The sequence below is a fragment of the Armigeres subalbatus genome, chromosome 2, assembly GCF_024139115.2.
Source record: "Armigeres subalbatus isolate Guangzhou_Male chromosome 2, GZ_Asu_2, whole genome shotgun sequence".
Lineage (NCBI taxonomy): Eukaryota > Metazoa > Arthropoda > Insecta > Diptera > Culicidae > Armigeres > Armigeres subalbatus.
This window is the reverse complement of record NC_085140.1, coordinates 379,720,371-379,734,396: the sequence shown is the minus strand read 5'-3', so window position 1 is coordinate 379,734,396 and position 14,026 is coordinate 379,720,371. Positions and strand designations below refer to the sequence as shown.

The 14,026-nt window shown below is 42.0% G+C and overlaps 1 protein-coding gene and 1 long non-coding RNA gene across 3 annotated transcripts in view; one reads left to right on the top strand and one right to left on the bottom strand.

The window, feature by feature from the left end:
* Positions 1-14,026, bottom strand: part of LOC134217297 (zwei Ig domain protein zig-8-like) — a 166,928-nt gene that overhangs the window by 18,912 nt on the left and 133,990 nt on the right. For both annotated transcript variants that reach the window (XM_062696053.1, XM_062696054.1), the window contains 2 exons: positions 13,557-13,849; positions 13,196-13,312 (listed from right to left, as the gene is read on the bottom strand). In XM_062696053.1, the coding sequence (XP_062552037.1) occupies positions 13,196-13,312; positions 13,557-13,849 (410 nt within the window). The remainder of the gene's footprint in view (positions 1-13,195; positions 13,313-13,556; positions 13,850-14,026) is intronic.
* LOC134217296 (uncharacterized) lies at positions 2,143-2,558 on the top strand. The gene is made up of 3 exons (XR_009980984.1): positions 2,143-2,307; positions 2,368-2,441; positions 2,506-2,558. It is a non-coding gene; the product is annotated as an uncharacterized LOC134217296 (long non-coding RNA).

Below are 14,026 nucleotides of genomic sequence, written 5' to 3'. Positions count from 1 at the left end.
AGACACGCCTTGTGGTATTGCAAATCAAATACCATTTTCCAGCGGTCTTCCAGACGCGCTTTGTGGTTTTCCAAACCCAAACCATTTTCCAGCTCTCCCAGGCGCGCTTTGTGATTTTCCAAACCACAATCCATTTTCCAGCGGTCTTTCAGACACGCTTTGTGATTTTCTAAACCACAAACCATTTTCCCGCTCTTCCAGGCACGCTTTGTGGTTTTCCATACCACAATCCATTTTCCAGCGGTCTTCAAGACGCGCTCAAATCGTGCTCAAATGTGCTCAAATCACAAAGCATTTTCCAGCTCTTCCAGGCACGCTTTGTGGTTTTCCAAGCCACAATTAATTTTTCAGCAGTCTTCAAAACGCGCTTTGTGATTTTTAAAACCACAATCCATTTTCCAGCGGTCTTCCAGACGCGCTTTGTGGTTTTCCATACCACAATCAATTTTCCAGCGGTATTCCAGACGCGCTTTGTGATTTTCCAAACCACAATCCATTCTCCAGCGGTCTTCCAGACACGCTTTGTGATTTTCCAAATCACAATCCATTTTGCAGCGGTCTTGAAACACCCTCTTTATTATTATTCAAACCACAATCCATTTTCCAGCGTTCTTCCAGACGCGCTTTGTAGCAATACAAAATCATTGCGTGTGTTTTTTTTTCAATCATCAAATATTTTAACACATTAGCACAATAACAATTGAATTCAATTCACCTTTTGAAATCATCGTCAGAATCCAACAAATAACCTGGCAGGATCGCCAAAATGTGTGGCCCAAAATGGCCGAAGCGAATTGTTATGACATCAGCTCTCCGTGGGTGCGTGTGCATGCCACAGAGGTCTAACCAGAAGAGGCCGAGTCATGGCTTGCTGCGCACTGATCGACACGCTGAGGTGTTAATGTATTCAGGTGCTGCGAGACACTAAGTTTATAATTTAAAATTATAAATTGTTGAACTTGACATTTGAATTGGCCAATATATCAAAAATAAAAACTGCTATTTTTTTTTACAATTTGAACTAGTGCGTAATTTTTGAACGCGTCATTCGAAAAAAAAAATACTCAGTATGTGTAAAATTCATCATATTTGTAGTTCACTGCCAAAATTTCAGCTCAATCGGTCATCGGGGTGCAAAGTTACAGCTTGTCAAAGTTGACCATTTTGTATGAAAAACGGCTTCCGCTGCTATTATTCTGAACACAGGTGTATATTAGAGTGGGGCGCAGTTGTATGGAAAAACGCAAACTTCGTCCGATCAAGTGAGATCAAGGTTTTTCTTAATCGTTTTGGGACCCCAATCAACTGTGCAAAATATGGGCTCGATTGGTTGCAACCTCGCATGCCGCATCGCGTTTTAAATTTACATGGAGATTAGTATGGGAAAACGTACTTTTTTACATTTTTGCTCTTAGCGGCTTCAATTTATCATCAATCACGTGACTCAATACGTTAGCATCTAGTCTGGAAGATGCCGAAAGACTTTGCCGAAGAAGGTACGTAGCTGGAAGGTCTACAAAAAATGTTATTACGTTTCGAAAATTGATTGTGTAAACCATATGCAAGAAATCAATGTTTCTGCCAGCACTACCGGACAACCTATGGTTCTCGAAGGGCAAAACCCATCTTCCTTCTCGTCGGATTTTTTTCTTTGTGAAATGATTCCGGATAGCTCCCATTAGCTCTAAAGCCCTATAAGATCAATTATTTTTAAATAACACTCAGTTAAATTATTGGTCTACGTAGTACGGCAGTGCTGGCAGAATAAACGATTTTTTGCATATGGTTTGAACACTCAATGTTCTAAGTGTTATAACTTTTTTCGTGGACGTTCCAGCAACGTGCCTTCTTCAGCAAAGTTTTTCGGCATCCTTTGGGTTATACTTTAACGCAATGTGCCACTTGGTTTACGATGAACTGAAGCCTCTAGTAGTAGAAATGCAAAAATATACGTTCTCCCATACTAATTTCCATACAAACTTCAAACGCGATGCGGAAAGCGAGGAAGCAACCAATCGGTCCCAAATTCTGCACAGTTGTTCAGGACCCAGAATGGCTTCAAAAAACCATTTGTTGGCAACCCGGCTGCCAGCGCGCACCTTTCATCAGGGATCTTGGGCCACACACACCGACGAAAGAGACTAGAAGCAATGGACAGGTAGAGTACTATATCGTAAGCAGAAAGATGAAAAAGAAATCAAAACAAAACATACAACGTATCCTAATTGCACATTGCGAAAGCTAAAACATTTAAACTTATTATATACTGTTAAAACCTAATCTACACACTTGGATTGCTTGAATTAGGTATTTATAAACATTAGATATTATTCTATTTAAAATTACAACATGAATTCTTAAAATTAGGTACTAAATCGTCACAATTAGTTATTCCTTTTCCTAACCCTATATTCACGCTGTTGTACGACTTTACATCCACGGTAAGCAAACCCAAACTATTGAATTGTTCCGAACTAAAATGAAACATTATACATTATAAACTAGATCTAAACTACGACTACGCTGAACAGACGAGCATACTTAGGGGACTAAACGTAAGTCTAAAACCTTATTCTTACTTAAATGTAAATGTATATGAAACCTGTGAATTATGAACTAAGAGATATGTATTTACAACTACGTTCCATTAGGAGAATTATAATCCGCCGCTGTCATACACCCAGATAACGTGTTTAACTCGCGGAGATTATAATCGCGGAAATCGCCCCTTCAATCCCGTTGGTTCTAGTTCCAACATCTTATAATTCTCGTTTACTGGTTCAGCTTCAGTATGTCTAATCGTGGTGAGTCAGATAAAGGCGAAAAGGGTGAAAAGAAGAATAAAGATGTGCCTAAAGTGAGTGAGTTAATAGGAACAAGTAGTCCAACAATGATGGTCACGGTCGAAAAGAACGTTCAAGAGGTAGATGCAGATAACACAGTGCCCGGTAGATCATGCAAAACTTGCAAAGGACCGGATTCGGGCGGCATGGTACAATGCGACGAATGCGACAAATGGCATCATTTCACCTGTGTCGGTGTCAATGAGGATATTATAAACGTGAGTTGGAGATGCCCACGGTGCACATCAGCAAAAAGATCCACATCTAGCAAGCACCATCAGTTAACAGATCCCGGCAAACAGAATAGAGAGAAGCCCGCCCAGTTACCGAATCCGGAGAACGATCCGGAAAATGTCCTCAAACCGAACGATTTGCCACCGGAGCAGCAACATCGCGTTTCTGAGCAGAAGCCTCCCAGTATAGTCAAGTCCACGACGTCTAAGAGGTCAGCTAGAAATATTCTCAAACTACAGATGGAAAAACTGGAGGAAGAACATAAACTCGAACGTGCGTATCTACATAAGAAATACGCTCTTATGGAAGAGATGGCGAGCCAGGCCAGTTCATATGCCACTAGTACGGGATCCAGTGTAGATCGAGTAGAAGATTGGGTGAAGAATACGAATCGAGGAGAAGTTCACGGTTCAGTCGACGCAGTACCCTTCGAACATCAGCGAGATTCCACACATTATCAACCGTCGCTCGCGGCACTTAATCCTGGTCGTCTTTCAGCACAGATGGAGCAGCTCACCATCGGGCGTACCTTTTCATTGAAGGAGGAGATAATCAATCCGCAGCGTCCACATCACCCCCCGGCTGTCATCACTGCTAGTCCACGAGAAGATCTGCTACCTAATTCGTTTGGTCGGCATTCCGATTTTCCAGTTTACAGTCATCAACCATCTGCTGCAGCAATGTCGCACTTAAACTGTGTATCGCAACTAAGAAAGTCCAACACTATTGAACACTCTGGCCGACATTCACGTCACGAGGAGAATTGGGAAGCTGTGTGTCCACTCTCCACCAAGCAAATAGCGGCGCGTCAAGCAATCTCTAAAGATCTACCACAATTTTCTGGGAGACCCGATGAGTGGCCTATATTTTATTCGACTTTCACAAACACTACGGTAATGTGTGGTTTCACAGAGGGAGAAAATACAACTAGGTTGCAGAGATGTCTTACTGGCAAAGCGTATGATACAGTAAAAAGCCTTTTAATGCATCCTTCTAATGTGCAGAGAGTTATCGGTACACTCCGAATGCGATTTGGACAACCAGAAGCTATAGTCCACTCTCTAGTTGAAAAATCAATTTGTTACCGACTCTGAGGGAGGATAGATGGGAGACAATAGTGGACTCCGCTGTGGAGGGGCAAAACTTTTGCTCCGTTCTTGTTGCGTGTGGCTTAGAAGAGCACATGTATAACTTGACGATGCTTCATAGGCTTGCAAATAAACTTCCGTCATCAATAAAACTCGATTGGGCAAGATATCGTCAAAAGTTTGCAAAGGTGAACTTAGCAACCTTCGGAAACTGGATCTATTCCTTAGCTGAAGCAGCAAGCTCTGTAACTATTCCAGGATTACAAGAGCCAAAGCCATCTCGAAGTGATTATCGATCGCCAAGAAAAGGATCCGGGTTTTGAATGCACATGCAGGATCAGAAACAAACACTTCTAAATCACCAAGGGAACCACAGACAAGCAGTAACAATAGATGCATCGTTTGCAAAGCCTGCTGTGACAGTGTTGGCGAATGTAAACAATTCGAGGAGCTATCCCGTGATTCCCGTTGGGCAGTGGTGAGAGAATTTTGGTTATGTCGTCGTTGTCTTCGGAAACACAGCGGGTACTGCCAGACAAAGGTTTGCGGAAAGGATGGATGCACTTTTCAGCACCACCGTCTACTGCACAATGAACTTAATAACAAGCAAAATACTTCTTTTGGAGATAATCAGTCTTCAGCTGCGTTAAATGACACTCAAAATACCTCAAACCATGGTTGTAATACTCATCAATCAACCTTGAGTACGGTTTTGTTTCGTTATTTGCCGGTAATCGTCCATGGAAAAAAAGGGTCATTCCAAACTTTCGCATTTCTAGACGACGGCTCAGAGTTAACACTTTTGGAACACGATCTGGCAGATGAGCTTGGTCTTGAGGGAACAGAAGCTCCATTGAACCTACAGTGGACCGGCGGAACAGAACGTTGCGAGAAAGACTCCCGTATTACAAGCTTGATGATCACTGGTGTACGCGATGGAGCCAAATCCTTTCATCTGAATGAGGTGCGAACGGTGAAAGAACTTCAGTTACCCTGTCAGTCATTGGACATGATTAAAATGAGAGAAAACTACCCACATCTACGAGGCTTGCCTATTGAATCATACAAGCAAATGCGCCCCAAAATTCTTATAGGATTGAAACACGTTCACGTCAGCTTAGTGCTACAGAGTCGCGAAGGCAAACCGAATCAACCAATTGTGACGAAAACTAGGTTGGGCTGGACGGTTTGTGGTGCAAATACTGAACATAGCGAACGAAGCCTGGATCACTACATCTTTCACATAACTACAAGTAAAACGCCCGATGAGGAGCTACACCAAGCAATAAAAGAGTATTTCTCCTTTGATAGCATGGGTGTACAAAACAACAATCATTCTCCTTTGTCCCTTGAAGACCAAAGAGCATATGCACTGCTGGGTGACCTCACCACCCGTAAAGGCAACCGATATGAAACCGGTTTACTATGGCGCTTTGATGGCATACGCCTTCCCAACAGCCGACCAATGGCACTGCATCGTCATCTTCTATTAGAAAAACGCTTGAAAAAAGATCATCAGCTAGCAGAAGACCTGAACAAACGGATTGCCGATTATCTACGTAAAGGCTATATTCGCAAGCTGTCTAAGGAACAAGAAAACCGGCCCGTACGACGCTGCTGGTATTTGCCCGTATTTCCAGTTGTCAATCCAAACAAGCCTGGCAAAATAAGAATAGTTTGGGATGCAGCAGCCACCGCATATGGCATCTCCTTAAACTCTGCACTTCTGAAGGGTCCCGATCAACTAAGCTCACTCTTCTCGATTCTTATAAGGTTCAGAAAGCATCAAATTGGGATAACGGGCGATATTCGCGAGATGTTCCATCAGGTGGAGATACGAGAAGAAGACAGGCCGTGTCAGCGTTTTTTCTGGAACGACGATAATGGTGTTACTGCTACATATGAGATGTGCGTGATGACTTTCGGAGCATGCTGTTCTCCAAGTAGCGCCCAATATATCATGAACATAAACGCTGAAAGGTTCGCCGGTCAATATCCCCATGCAGTTGAGGCTATCACTAAACAACACTATGTAGACGATATGTTAATGAGCGTAGAGTCAGAGGAAGCAGCTATCCAGTTAGCGCAGGATGTGAAGTATGTGCACTCTCAAGGTGGATTTGAAATCCGCAATTGCATATCTAATTCCCAAAAAGTTATAGCCGCCTTAGACCAAAGTGGGACCACGAATAAGTGTTTGGATCTATCTGCTGAGATGTCAACGGAAAAGGTATTGGGTTTGTGGTGGTGTACGGAACTGGATGTGCTTACATACAAAGTTGGGTGGCATCGATATGACGCAGAGCTTCTGGCAGGACGAAGAAGACCCACGAAACGTGAAGTTTTGCGAGTGCTTATGACGATCTTCTGATCCCTTGGGTCTAATAGCACACTTCCTCATATATCTGAAGATTCTACTGCAGGAAATATGGCTTTCAGCGGTGCAGTGGGATGACGCCATCAGCGACATCTTGTTCGATAAGTGGAGAACATGGCTTCGAATACTACCAGAAGTAGAAAAAGTACAAATTCCTCGATGCTATTGTGTTCAGGTGACCAATGACAGTATTGTACAACTACATACGTTTGTTGACGCTAGCGAGAGTGCCTTTGCTGCTGTATCGTTCCTTCGCTTCGCAAATGGGTACCAGGTAGAATGCATGAACGTCGCTGCTAAGACTCGAGTCGCTCCGCTGAAGTTTCAGTCGATACCTAGACTCGAGCTTCAAGCTGCCGTATTAGGAGTTAGACTAGCACAAAGTGTTATTGGTTCTTTATCTATACAAAACGTCAAGCGCTATTTCTGGACTGATTCTCGTGATGTTGTATGCTGGATAAACTCAGATCATCGTCGTTTCTCGCAATTTGTGGCTCACAGAGTCAGCGAAATCCTGGAAACTACAGAAGCAAGTGAATGGTTTTGGGTACCGACAAAAATGAATGCCGCAGATGACGCGACTAAATGGGTGACACAGCCTGATCTGTCCAATGGGAGCAGGTGGTTCAAGGGACCCACATTTCTCAGCCAACGAGAAGAAGAATGGCCAGTGCAACCGTCGAAGGGCAATTCAACTAATGAAGAAGTCCGCACCAACTTGGTTTGCCATCTATCCGCTCCAGTACCAGTGGTGGATTACAAGAAATTTTCCTCATGGATTCGCCTAACCCGAGTGACTGGCTTCATATTGCGCTTCTTGAACAAATGCAAGAAAGAGCTAAGTTCACCAATTAATAGTAAAGCTCTATGTTCAGAGGAAATAAGTGCTGCCGAGGATTGTATTCTACGCCTAGCCCAACAAGAAACATTTTCCGATGAGATAGCTGCTTTGAACAAACAGAAACCGATTCCAAAAAGCAGCCCATTATTGAAGCTCAATCCATGGCTGGACACTCGTGGAATGCTTCGTATGCAAGGCCGAACTACCAGCTGTTTCCTCATCACTGAAGATGCGAAGAACCCTATTATCCTACCTCGCGACCACCACATTACAACTCTGGTTATATCGTTCTACCATAACAAATTTCACCACCTTAACCACGAAACTGTTATCAACGAACTGCGTCAAAAGTATTGGATCCCACGTATCCGAGTTGGCTATGCCAAAGTACGCCGAAATTGTCAACGGTGTAAAAACGAAACAGCGACACCTCAACCGCCAATTATGGCTGATCTACCACTTGCAAGGCTTGCAGCCTTCAGTCGTCCGTTTACTCACGTGGGGATAGATTACTTCGGCCCTATAGAGGTGGCTGTCGGCAGAAGAGTAGAAAAGCGATGGGGAATGCTGGCAACGTGCATGACTACGCGCGCTGTGCATATTGAGGTAGCACATTCTTTAAGTACGCATCCCTGTGTAATGGCCATCCGTAACATGACCGCCCGTTGTGGTTTGCCGTGCCATATATACTGTTATCGAGGAACTAATTTTGTGGGGCAAGTCGTGAAATTGCTCGCGTAATGGAAAACATAAACCATGAGACAATAATGGCTGAAATTGTAAGCCCAGAAACATGGGCGGATGCTGGGAAAGATTGATCCGCAGCGTGAAAAATAACCTTTCGTCGTTGAATCTACCACGAAAACCATCCGACGAAGTACTACGAAATGCTTTGACCGAAATCGAAAGTACCTTGAACGCAAGACCGCTGACTCACGTTCCAATAGAAGACCATACTTCTCCAGCACTCACTCCAAATCACATACTTCTCGGAAGTTCGAACGGAACGAAACCACTCACTACACTAGACGATAATTCTGTAGCCGTACGCCAGTGTTGGCTGTCATCACAGATCATAGCAAACGTATTCTGGAAAAGGTGGCTGACAGATTACCTTCCAGAAATAACCAGGAGGACAAAGTGGCATTCACGTTGTGCTCAACCTGTACAGATTGGTGATGTAGTCATCATTACCGATCCTAAGCTACCACGGAATTGTTGGCCGAAAGGGAAAGTTATCGAGACCCGGCGCAGCAAAGATGGAGAAATAAGGTCGGCAACTGTTAGAACTGCTAGCGGCTTTTACGAACGTCCGGTGGTGAAGCTGGCGGTACTAGATGTCGTGCGCGAAGATGAGTAAGTCGTTCTGGTGGCCGACGTACCCGGGGGGAGTGTTGGCAACCCGGCTGCCAGCGCGCACCTTTCATCAGGATCTTGGGCCACACACCGACGAAAGAGACTAGAAGCAATGGACAGGTAGAGTACTATATCGTAAGCAGAAAGATGAAAAAGAAATCAAAACAAAACATACAACGTATCCTAATTGCACATTGCGAAAGCTAAAACATTTAAACTTATTATATACCTTTAAAACCTAATCTACACACTTGGATTGCTTAGGTAATTGAGTATTTATAAACATTAGATATTATTCTATTTAAAATTACAACACGAATTCTTAAAATTAGGTACTAAATCGTCACAATTAGTTATTCCTTTTCCTAACCCTATATTCACGCTGTTGTACGACTTTACATCCACGGTAAGCAAACCCAAACTATTGAATTGTTCCGAACTAAAATGAAACATTATACATTATAAACTAGATCTAAACTACGACTACGCTGAACAGACGAGCATACTTAGGGGACTAAACGTAAGTCTAAAAACCTTATTCTTACTTAAATGTAAATGTATATGAAACCTGTGAATTATGAACTAAGAGATATGTATTTACAACTACATTCCATTAGGAGAATTATAATCCGCCGCTGTCATACACCCAGATAACGTGTTTAACTCGCGGAGATTATAATCGCGGAAATCGCCCCTTCAATCCCGTTGGTTCTAGTTCCAACACCATTGATTTGAAAAATGACCATGACGCCCCACTCTAGTGTATAATCACATGCTGATGGTAACTTACTTAAACCCCACAGACATTGTCGGCCGAACATTTGCAAAGATGGCAGAACTGTACAAGTGTACACCCGCCTGAAACGTGAGGCAACAAAAAATGGACTGGTGGTGAATACGTCGAAGACAACGTACCTGCTAGTGGGCGCTTGATAGACGGGGGTATCTCTAAGTTGTCGGGGAATTTGTCTCTCTTGGATCCTTGATAACGGTTAATAACAGTGTTAGCATTGGCGTAACTAGCCCCGATGACCAGGGGGGGCTATAGCCCCTTCATCTATATTCTCTATTTTGAGCTTCTTTTCAAAAATTCTCAATTGGTTCTCAAGATTCTGATTGGAATTCTCCAGGAATTCCGACGCGAATATTCCAGGAATTCCAATGGAAATGTTCCAGGAGCTCCAACGGAAATGTTCCAGAGATTCCGTCTGAAATCCTCCAGGAATTCCAACGTGAATGTTCAGCGCTTTCGTAGCAAATGTTCCAGGGATGTAGAAGAAAATCGTCGTAGGATTTCTAAACAATCTATCGACGGATCCAGAAGCGAATCGTCGAGGGACAGTAAATGAATCCTCTAGGGATTCCGTAAAGAATCTTCTAGCGATTGCGAAGGGATGTTGAAGCAAATCGTCGAGGGATTTCGAAGCAAATCATCGAATGCTTCCGAAGCAATTCATCAAGGGATTCCGAAGTAAATCGTCGAGGGAGTCCAAACTAAATCTTCGAAGAATTCCGAAGCAAACCGTCGATGTATTCTGAAGCGAATCGTCGAATGATTGCGAAGCTATTCCTCGAGGGATTTCAAAGCAAATCGTCAGAGGGATTCCGATCGGCAAGGGTTTCCGAAGCAAGTCATTAAGGGATTCCGAGGCAAAATGTCGAGAGACTTCGAATTAAATATTCTAGTGATTCTGTAGAAAATCGTCGACGTATTCTGAAACAAATCGTCAAGGAATTCCGAAGCAAATCTCCAAACGATTCCGAAACAAATATTCGAACGACTCTGGAGGAATACCGAGGCAATTAACTAGAGATTCTGAAGAGAATCCTTTAGGAATTTTGAAGGGTATCCCCCACAGACTCCCAAGGGTATCCCTCAACGATACCGAAAGGAATCCAGTGTGAGTTCTTCTGTATTCCGGATGAAATAATTCGATGATTCTGAAAGGAATTCTTCAGAGACTCCAATGAGAATTCTTCTCGGATTCTGATGGGAATTCCTCTCGGATTCTGATGAGAATACTTCTCGGATGCATATGGGAATTGTGGAGATTAGGCAAGCGGAGGTCTGCTGAAAATATTTTACTCTAGTCCGTGATGGTTGACCACATATCTGTGACTGCTAACACGATTGCTTTGATTGATATTTTGGTAGCTCTCCGTTGTTGTTCATATCAAGCTTGCTTTGATGCTTTCAAATTAATTTTATATTGGCGAATAAAGGTTGCATGAAGAAAAAGTCGAAGGATGATATTTTAAAAAATGCACGGGAGAGCATACGGAAATTATTTTAAAACTCTCAAAAATTCTAGGAGCAATATAATTAAAAACGATTAGCGGTACGGGGTTGGACTCTTCTTATACTATGTATAAAGTGCAATATCACAAAATAAAATTCAAAATCGAAATGATGTGTTTTTATATCATATAAGAAAAATTCAACCCCGTACTGCAACCGTTTTTAAATAATGCTCCTAGATTTTTTGAGGATTTTTCAAAAATATCCGTCCGCTTCCCGTGCATTTTTTTTCAAATATAATCTTTCGACTTCTTCTTCATCATGTAACCTTTATTCGCCAATTGCCTTTACATAATTAACACCAAGTGCAATTTTCGTGCCACACAGGAATCTTTCTCATAAATGAGAAAAAAACTCATTTGTCTGCCACTCATTTTATTATGACAGGGTGAATATGCGAGATAGTTCATTTGTCTTCAAACTTTTTCAATAATTCGTTATGCTACATGTTGGAAACTGATATCACTGCTAACTACTTTGTCAAATCCTAGGGGGGGCTAATTTTTTTCTAGGGAGGGCTAAGCCCCCTCTAGCCCCCCCTTATTTACGCCAATGAGTGTTAGTCGTGAAATTCCAAGGCAATAGAATGGCGAACGCAGTATCTAGAAGGTAGCTAAAGCTGGGAAAGTAAGAAGGGCAGGGCATGTGGTTCAGGGCGCTTTTAAATCGCTCCTTAAACAATATGTACGAAAGTTTAAATGAACTCTGCCATTTCCAGTATACTTGAATATTTTTTTTTTATCTTTATTTAGGTGTTTTTTTAATTCTAGATTAAGTTCAACACCGTATACTTGAATATGCCATTCATACTGTTTTAAGATCATTTCGTGTCAATGAGATGGAAATTTAGACTGATTTCAAAATGGTTCACACCATGAAACGCTTTTCACTAGTTCAAACCATGATTGGATAATGGATAGCCTACAAGAAAATTTGAAAAAATTGAAAGCGAACACCATCGAATTCTACATCTTTATCAACAAACTTCCTAAGACTCCTTCATTATTCTACATAGGTCAATTTATTCAACAAATATCCAGTTGGCATACTTCGAGATAAATGGAGAAACGCCATTGTTGTTCCGATTGTGAAGTCGGAAAAATTGAGGCTTCTAGCTACCACCCAGTCAGTATGCTTCTTCAATAGCAAGCTGTTTGAAAAGATTATTTTGAATAGAATAATGTCTAATATTATTGCGAATTGATTTTTTGCTGGTGAGCAATTCAGTTTTCGCCATTCATCTGTCACGAATCTAATTCCATTTAACAAATTTCAAGGATACTCGACTGGGGTTGCCCTTCGATATAAATTTAGAGAAATCATTTGTGTGTGTTAGGCATTGATGATGAATTTTAATTTTCCTCCGCACATCATAAAACTGGTCCGAGGCAGCATACTGGGGATCATTATGAATGTCAATGTTACTTCTAACTTACTTTATAACGTTGTTTGCATATGACACCAGCATATTTGCCTCAGAGCGAAGCCTTCGTTTAATTATAATGATTGCAGACAAGTTTTGATACGCAAAGATAAAAAAATTCTTGAAGGCTTTCAAAACTCAACTTGTAATTGTCCTACGTAAGCCGCGAGCTTATTATTTGAAACCTTCTAGTACACTGGAGTTGGTTCTTACGCGTAAAAAACCGCATAACACATAAAAACCGTGTAGATCGCAACATCCGCGTAAATTCCAAAATCCGCGTAAAACGACTTAATCGAAAATCGATTTTCCCGAATTCTCCAACCTGTTCGAAGAATTCACGTAAAAACTGCGTAAATCTCAAAAATCGCTATATTCTAAAATCCGCGTAAAAATCAACCCCAGTGTAGACATACAATTAATGAGACACTGCAACAAATGTCCAATACAAAATTTCCAAACATGGACAAAAATCATTGAAATCTTTTATTGTCATGATTAGCTCCCTTAGTATAAGGATTAGGAAGGTGTAGTATAAAAGATTGTAATTCCTTCACTATACTTATTTGGCATTATCTTTCATCAATAGAGAAAAGTGGTTTCGAACAGATGCACTAGCAGAAACAATATATTTTATAGAACCGTTTACTTTCGATAATGTTATACTAATATGATGATATTTATTCTCCAATCGCATCGAACTAAGAACATAAATATACGGATATCAAGCTTACCTGTAACGACCAGTCGTCCGTCTGTGGATTGTGCACGCTCTGGAACCTCTGATCCGACGTGTATGTAAATCTACCTACTGTAAGAAGATGGATATCGCGATGCCGCACCCAGGAAACCTGTTCGATTGGTAAAGACCGAAATATAAACATGTCACTTTGTGCCCACATACTAGCTACGCTCCATTCAATCTTCCAGACAGCACACTCCACAATCAATCAGTTGGAACCAAAATCTCAACGGAGCAATCATCCTTACACAGGAAGATTGATACTGTGCCGTGGACTGGAACGGGCGGATTCAATTCTACGGAAGCATTCATTCCTCTTCCGCACCGAGTGTCAATCTGAAAAATGTGCTCACCGTTTTGTTGCCCAGGTTCTTAACCCGACAGTTGAGATAGGCGGTTTTGCCGACCAGGGCCGTGATGTTTTTCGATGCCGATAAATCAAAGTACGGGCCCCGATCCAGTGGTGTCCGCAGCAAATTGCTCTCATCCGAGTCGTAAATCTCGTTTTCGGCGGTATCCGGTGACCGGATTGTCTGCGCGTCGGTGAGTATCAACGATGCCGATGCTGGGTGCATCGGCTGTTGCTCCTCAGCAGAGGATGCGGAGGACGATGAATGGTACCGATCGTCTACTGAGCTGGATATTCCTGCGGAAAAGGGGGAAAGATAAGTACATCACAATTGTTAGCTCGTATTGAATTGGTGTGGCACTATGGGTATGTAATTGTATCAAAGAGTATGGAAAATCAGAGTTTGAAAGGCCAGATTTTCTAGATATATTTTTATACTCGTTCCAAATATCCTATGATTCACATTAGATTTAA